The sequence below is a fragment of the Harmonia axyridis genome, chromosome 3 (genome assembly GCF_914767665.1).
Source record: "Harmonia axyridis chromosome 3, icHarAxyr1.1, whole genome shotgun sequence".
NCBI classification, from domain to species: domain Eukaryota; kingdom Metazoa; phylum Arthropoda; class Insecta; order Coleoptera; family Coccinellidae; genus Harmonia; species Harmonia axyridis.
In genome coordinates, this window is record NC_059503.1 from 34,652,877 (window position 1) to 34,661,049 (window position 8,173).

General features: G+C 33.4%; 1 protein-coding gene across 1 annotated transcript; it reads right to left on the bottom strand.

The window, feature by feature from the left end:
- Positions 1 to 3,943: 3,943 nt before the first annotated feature.
- LOC123675798 (protein takeout-like) lies at positions 3,944 to 6,433 on the bottom strand. The gene is made up of 5 exons (XM_045611318.1): positions 6,273 to 6,433; positions 5,966 to 6,049; positions 5,745 to 5,892; positions 5,556 to 5,689; positions 3,944 to 4,306 (listed from the first exon to the last, which is right to left on the bottom strand). Exons 1-5 carry the CDS (start codon positions 6,328 to 6,330, stop codon positions 4,002 to 4,004), a joined length of 729 nt encoding a protein of 242 aa, XP_045467274.1. The 5' UTR covers positions 6,331 to 6,433; the 3' UTR covers positions 3,944 to 4,001.
- Between the last annotated feature and the right edge of the window lie 1,740 nt (positions 6,434 to 8,173).

Genomic DNA, 8,173 nt, shown 5'->3' on the forward strand with positions numbered 1-8,173 from the left:
ATAGGCGGTCGCCTAGGGCGGCAAAATTCAAGAGCGGCATTTTAACTTTGATCAACAAAAACCACATGTGTAGAAATCTAAAGTACCGAATGAGATCTCAAATTCGGTCAGCAACAATAGCAAGGAAACAACAAATTTAATAAACATCAAAAACCATCGAAGCTGCCGTATTATGGATTATACTCGTAAGATACAGATGTCGCTTAATCCCCTCATAGTGCTGTTTACGTCTTATTGACGCTTAAAAAACACAAGCACTCATCAGGCTTGTTGGCGTTCGCTTTGCTAAACGTTGCTGAAATTCATTGCCACTTGGGGCGGCTTCTGGATTATTTTTCTTTTCAATTTCCCTATCAGATTGTCGATTCCTTAGAATGCAAAATAAAAGAAATGATTCCATTCCAGCATTTTCAATTTATTCTTTTCAATAAATATAAGATGTTTTATTATTTCATACCGAATTCCATTATATTAATCAATGTTGGACGTGGGCGCATTCGAATTTCAAGTAATGGTTCATCCGTATAATCTGATTGTTTTACTCGTTAATCTTAAAGAAAAAAACAAAATGTTCAAACTTTTTATAAAGTCAAATTTGAGCAGGCAGCAAATAATGAGGGCGGCTAATCTCCTTTTTCCAGAAAATCTAGATTCCTGAAAAAATGAATTGAATATTTTATTTTTTAAATTCGACGAATTTTTACAAATTATTTATTTATCAAATTCACTAATCATTGAGAATGTGTACAATATCTATTCGAATTGAAAATAATGTTTCATCCGGTTGTTTTATTTAATCATATCAAAGAAAAATTTGTATGTTTGAGCGTTTTATGAAGTCTAAACTCAGCAGAAGAATCTGAAAATTGAATTCAATTCACATATTTCATCATTTATTCATAAGAATTCAGTTGAGCAGGTTTATTGTTTATTACAATCGTAAATCATCTATTCGATTTAAATTTGAATTCATAAAAAATAATTACACTTAAAATTTATTTTTTGCTACCGAAATACTTCTCATTGACTGTGGAGTTTTCCACAATAAATCTATAAATACAAATTCACCATTCCAACCAAACCGAAACGCCTCCCTCAACGCTCTTTTGCTTAATAAAAACCATCAAGGGTGCCGACTTGTATTTTTGCCGGGTCAACAGATACGCTAGAGCGGGCCCTGGATCTAGATTATCCAATATTAATGTTCAGCATTTTGCAGAGTTAGCTTCTGTTAGGGCGGCAAATTAGGTCTCTGCCTTGGGCGGCAGTTTGGCTAGCGACGGCCCTGGGTACCTTCTAAACATATAATTCTGATGAGTCCACCAGCGATTTCAGGACTAAACACCAAACCCCTGGTAGAGGGCGCACCTTGTAACTTGGATCGACAACGTCTCGCCAAAGGTACGAGGTACGAATCTTTATTAATTTTCTCTTCAGAGTGGGTAAATAAGTTTCAATATTCATCAATAGCTGAGTATTTATAATAATTTGGATTTTCCTGAGGATTACCAGAGAGCTGTTTAAAGTATTTTCTCAAAATCGATATTAGATACGACAAAACTTTAACAAATCGAAGTATAGTAATGGACCAGAGTTTCTCTTGACATTTTTCTGAACTACGAGTGGTTCACCAAAAGAAGCGGCAAATTTCCAGTCTTCCAGAAAAAATATCACCCTGTCCTGTAGATTTGTATTTAAAATTAGCATATCACATGATGAAAACTTCAAATTGGAATATCTAAGCCAATTCAAGTTAAATATATTGTAGAGGGTAGGTTCTATGAGAAAAAAAACTTGAAGTTTAACACATGAATCTCAGAAACAAAACGTTTGCGCATTCATATTATGGTACTCAATTCTTAAAATGATCCGAGAAATCTGTCATTTTCATTTGTACCTCCAATTCAGGAACAACCTGTAGATATAGTCAATTCAAAACTAATATCTTCACAAATCAATAGCTATTTGAGTGAAACACAATAAATTGTACAGGGTGGGCAAATTTCGATGTTTTAGCACTACAACTTTTAAACCAGAGAGATAGACAAAATCTGATAGCCCATTCTCGGTCTCTTTTTCTGATAAACTAACAAGGGTAGTATTCATTTCTGGCCACCCTCTTTTGTTTTAGAGTTATAAGCGAAAAATTGGAAAAATGGCGATATCGAAAAACATTTATATCTCCACTAATCTGATGATAGAGCTCTGAAATTAAAACATTATACAGGCACTTTTTTTACGTAGAATCCAGTGGCGTGCTCGTATTTTCAAAAGGGTTTTTAATTACGGAGCTATGACCCAAAGTTATGTTTTTTCAAATGGGAACACTAGATTTCTGTGCCATTTTTTAAAAACTCATTTTTTCTGATTTCAAAAATATATAACATCATATGGTTTGTATTAAAATAAATAACAGAAAATGGTCAAAAACCTTTTTTCAGCCTCAATATTTCTATGGTTTCAACTGTTAATAAGCACAGAAAAATTAAGCTTTCTATAACAAGAGCAGTGTCCTTCCGTCAATCTGATTATTTATATGCTTTTCCACTTATTTCTACAAAATTCGGATCTAGATTTCCTTTATAAAAATAGTTTCGAAAATATAAATGAACTCGAAATTGAAATTTTGAAAATACGAGCACGCCACTGGATTCTACGTAAAAAAAGTACCTGTATGTTTTAATTTCAGAGCTCTATCATCAGTATTAGCGGAGATATAAATGTTTTCGATATCGCCATTTTTCCAATTTTCGCTTATAACTCGATTTTCAGATTTTGTCTATCTCCTCTGGTTTGAAAGTTGTAGTGCTAAAACATCGAAATGTGCCCACCCTGTACAACCCAGCCCAGAAAAATTTTTTCATGCGAATTACGCAGTTCAGTTTTTTTGATAACTAGAGTATTGAAATTTTGTGACGAGAATTATACAAAAAAACTAAAACTATGGGTAAGTGCAAAATCACAGATAGCAAATAATGGGCGACGCCTACAGCGGATTGATGAAGAAAAATAATAAACCTCGGACTTAGACGTGCTCGTAGGGCAATGAAAGTACATACTCATCTTGAAAACGATAATAAACTCGTAAACTGTATTTCCGATTTTTTACTGCCCTGTGGATTTCAAAGGAAAGTAAAATGATTATTTGTTCATTTCATGGAAAAATTTTCGTTCTTCGTATTTGTGAGACTTCTGCAATTTTTTATTTTGGAAATCTTGGGGGGTAATTCAATTAGCCCCCAGTACTCCTTCATTTCTACTTCATTGAGTAGGTGTACTGCTCTAATCGAGCCTTTACATTGATCGAATGCGGCATATGGAAACATATTATGTTGGACGGTCCACTGTTCCATTGGTACTGAAAAAGCATCCCATAATGCTATTTCAAAGACAAGGACTCTACTTTTTCGCCCTCCTCCTACCATCCTCATAGTACTACACGTTCCAAAAAAAATCGAGTTCCCCTGGACCACTCTCTATCAATTATTTTATAGCAAGAACCATGAGCCATGATTTTTAAAAGGTGTAAATTGAAGAAAAGATCAAGTCGTTTCTCGGTAACAATCAGATACATATTTTGAAATCAAAATTATAAATATTTTCGCATACTGAATGTAATATTTTTTTCATCTTTCAATGGTTTGGAGGAGAATTTTGGAATATTGTAATTTGAATGCAATTCAAATACTTACCTAGCTTAGGTGTAGCGCATTGCTGGGGGGAACAGGTAGAGGCTACCTGTTCTGAAATTTTTCTCGATAAAACTTTATGCATTTTTCGCGCCGCTTTATTCATAATGGTTTGATTCATTTCATGAGAAAGGAGAAAAAACATTGTAAAATTTGCAGTGTTCCTAATAAATTTGTGAATGCGAAAATTTCAGGTAGAGAAGATTTTTATTGGATTTCCAACCTTTCAATCAACCACAAAGAATTCAGTTAAGTAAGTTACAAAAATGTCAACAAAATTTATTCGATATTTTGTAAAACATTATCTCATCATCAGTAATCGGTAAAGACTTCGGAAAGTGGCACTTTCGAGAAGAACCTGTTGACGATTTGAAGAAGTGCCTGCGCATAAGCATCAGTGTAGGAAGGCACCAATTCTTCGAATATTTCCTTCCAGTTTTCGTTCAGCACTTTCCCCAAACTGTCCTCTATGCTCTTGTTCCTTTTGAAGAGATTTTTGAAATTGTAGGTCGCATGAGAGACGTCGAAGATGAGACTAGCAGCTACTCCTCTAAGGTATTTTTTTCCCTTCTTCGAATAGGTTTTGAAATCAACGAGCAAGGTTCCCACTGCTTGGTCTTTATGAAAAAAAGAATTTTATTATGGCTTTTCGAATTGATTAAGGTATAGTTGCTTTTCGAAGAGTTGGCTTATCAACTCTCATAATGGTAATGTTCGAAACAAATAATACAATGTATAGTTGATTCAACTCTGAAAACAATACGTTCCGACTCATTACCTGAATTTCAATTGAAGTTGTCTTCATATCACTTTAACACTAGAACAATGAACTGAGCTGAAGTTATAGTAACCACACTCTAATTCGCAGAATCTTCACAAACGCTCAACGAACATTGCGACAACTAGTTTCTGAAAATAACAACTTCAGTATCGAAATGTTTGTTGAACGCTTTTAGGAATTTCGTAGATTAGAATGTGGTTACTAAAATTTTATTGAAGTATTCCTTTTCAACATTATATTGTGAAGCTAAATATGTAGTTTTTTATTGAGTAGGTTGTACTAATCGTTTGTTGTCAAATCGATTGAAACCATATACCATGTTTGGCAAAATGGACAGAAACTTCCCAGAGAAGGAGCACAAACTCCTTCCATTTGCCCGGAACCTTTCTGTGGTATAGAAAAATTTACCAGACAGACTTTCAGGAGAAAGAAAAACCAGAAGAGGAACACTATGTAGGAATTTAAACTGCGAGATGTAAGAAGTATCTGGAGAGGTTCTGTGGGGAGGAGGAAGAAACTCTGGATCACCTGGTGAAGGAATGCCTTACTATCACTAACCAACGCAAAATATTCTTTGGATAAAAGTTGTATAAGCGAGGAAGTAGCCTCCTTGAAGCCATTCCAGATACTGGAGTTCATTAGAACTCTGGAACTGGAAGGCGAGCTGTAGATCAAGTTATGGAGAGAATAGATCTGATTGGGGGGCACAATAGACCACTATGGCAGTGAAATGGAACCCCCTAAAATCTTATCTTATATGTTTTAAGGAAGACGTACTGGATCGTCATTTTTCCTTTTTTTGTCTCATTTATCTGACTGATGAGGCTTCAACCCCTACGAAGAGGTTGGTATTCTTATATTACTGTAGATAAGTAAAATTGACTAAGAGGCCAATTCCATTTGACACTGATGAAGATTTGGTGAATTTTGTTGATTTTCGATGATTTGTAATTAAATATGTAATTAAAAATTTATAAAAAAAACCATCTCCAAAGGTTCAAAAAACGTGTAATGGATGATTAACGTTCAACTTTGGATTTTTATTCCATAAAATTAATTTTTTGTTAAATTACCCTACTTCTTACCGAGAATAATGCTGAATGGTCCTTCACCCTTTACAGGCAGTACGAGAATCTTGCCAGTAGCGATATAATGACCACTGATTACCAACTTCTCAGTTGTAGTGTAAACTATAAGCCTTTCATCCTTGAAATCCAAACTGAAAATTAAATGAGTTAAAGACTGACTTATTAGTGAAAAAAAACTCATCTCACTTGAAACTTGTTACTTTCGATGTCGATAAACCTGTGAGGGTAACATTATCGTATACTTGCTGGAGTTGAACCACTTTCTGGCCACCTCCCAAGGTCATTTTTGGGATGAAAAGGGGATCCAGAGCAGGTATACCAAAATCTTTAATACCTAAGAGGGAGTTCAAGTTTGATTAAATCTAGGTATAGTTGCGAGTCTTCATTAAGGTCTGATGGAGACTTACCATCTTTAAACTCGGGGATAGCTTCACTCACTGCTGTTTTAAGACAGTCCATGTCTGTGCTACTACATCTCTTGAAATTTGAAGCTGAAATAACGATGTTCTTTCTGAATAAAAAGTAGCTTACTCATTGAGATCATTCATTGGATTTATTTAGGTTCAAACAAAAATTAGCTTTTATTCTAACAACTATTCAAATAATACGTAGATACACATGTACTTATACCTATGTCAAAAAATTGTATATTTATAATATTTAATTGAATATAGATTCAAAATATATCCAAGAAATAAAATAAAAAAAACTTACGTAATTTCTCAGCTAGAGTGAGAGTTAATAAAACGGAAAAAACTAGTAAAAACTTCATTTTCGAAATTGAACCAACTCGTCCAACACTCAAACTCAGTTAAAATTCAGCTCATTTTCTTGAGTGTATTCTTTAAATATAAACTCGAAGAGGGGAATATCTAAGTCTTCAATAGTGGAATATCCATATTGTATAGGAAATTAAAGAATTATCTCAATGTAATCATCATTACGGGTCTGTTGATAAAGTGATATGCAAATATTTTGAGCATAAAATCGATTATGGTAAATGAGTTCTTGGATTTGAACAGGTAGTCTCATCTGTTAAGAACAAATTGGACTCTGGCTTGAGGACAAACTCAATATTGATAGGTATATACATGGTGAACCCAGATATTTTGCTCAAATGTAGATTTGACGATTTGAGAAAAAAATATTCATTGTGGTCCATCTTCTAATTATTCTAGCTTTACATATTTTTCTTCAATTAGAATGATGAATACACAGATTTTCATAATTTTATAGAGAATTCAGTCAACGAGAACTTAAATGGAATAGTAGTGTGGCGATCTACTAAGTCAAATAACTAGCCACTGACAGGTTTTTATGAAAACGGCAATTGCGTGGAGAAAAATTATATCTTTCAGCGCTTGTTAAAAAATTTGGATTTTCCTCTTGAAAAAACAGGTACCTATTAATTTTTATTTTTGAAGGATGTTATAGCATTCTTCAAAAAAGGGGGGGGTGATAAATTGTGATTTTCGACCGGCTAAAATAATGGACAGGACTGCTTGTGTTTTTCTGACCCTTGGATGAGAACGATGAGATGAAGGTAAAAAATGAAAATTATTATTAATTTTAATTGGATTAATGATAAATTGGGAACTACACTTATCTCGTTCCATGCCTAATTGCATTGATGTCCCACACAAAATTTCATAAAAGAACAAATAAATGTTTCGCATTTTATTTTTTATTGTAAAGTTGAACCTTTTTCATCATCCCTATATACAATAGAAGAACCAGGTGTTTGGACTTTGAAGAAGTCATCTGACGATTCTAATGAAATTACTTAAAGTTCTGGTGTTTATCTACTAATTTTATCAAATATTTCACTTTTCAAACATTGTTCTCACTAACCCGATCAACTGCCCGAACTTATCTACTTGATTTTTCACTTTGTTTATTCCAAACTCATAATGAGATTCATCTTTATTAGTGACGACTAATAACTAACTGACTAAGGTCATCAAGAACAATTCTATGTCAGAATATTCAATCTTAAACGATCAGATCATCAGAAATGCGCACTTGGATAAAATTGAAAACCATGTGAACCACTGAATTCATAACACATTCATGATCATTATATTTAAAATTGAGGGAGTGAATTGATGATATCGATATTTTCATGAGTTATGAATATTTCCCAGATATTATGGCGTGTAGGTATATAAGAAAACATTATTTTAAACTTCATTCTTTGTGGTAAATTTATTGTAGATTGCATCATCAGAACCATAAAAAATTCAAGCAAAATAACGAGAAAAAAATCTATTACATATTCAAGAGAGAACATATCTGACTAATTTGAAATTCTATATGTGTACAGATTATAGAATAACAATTTCAAGTGAAAAATGTTGTTTCAATATCCAAAAGCGTCGTCGGAACCATAGAAAATTCAAGCAGAATATCAACAAAAAAATCAGAAAACTACTGACCTAAAATCAAGAGCTTTTTCGAGCTTGTTTATCCATGCGCCAATTGTGGATATCAAAAAGAAATCCAACCGTTTATCTATTTTGAATTTTCATCAAATTATTCCCCAAATTTTCAAGAATTTAAAATATGGAGTTCAATACCAATACCATATACCTATTTCGTTGGATGGGATCGACCTA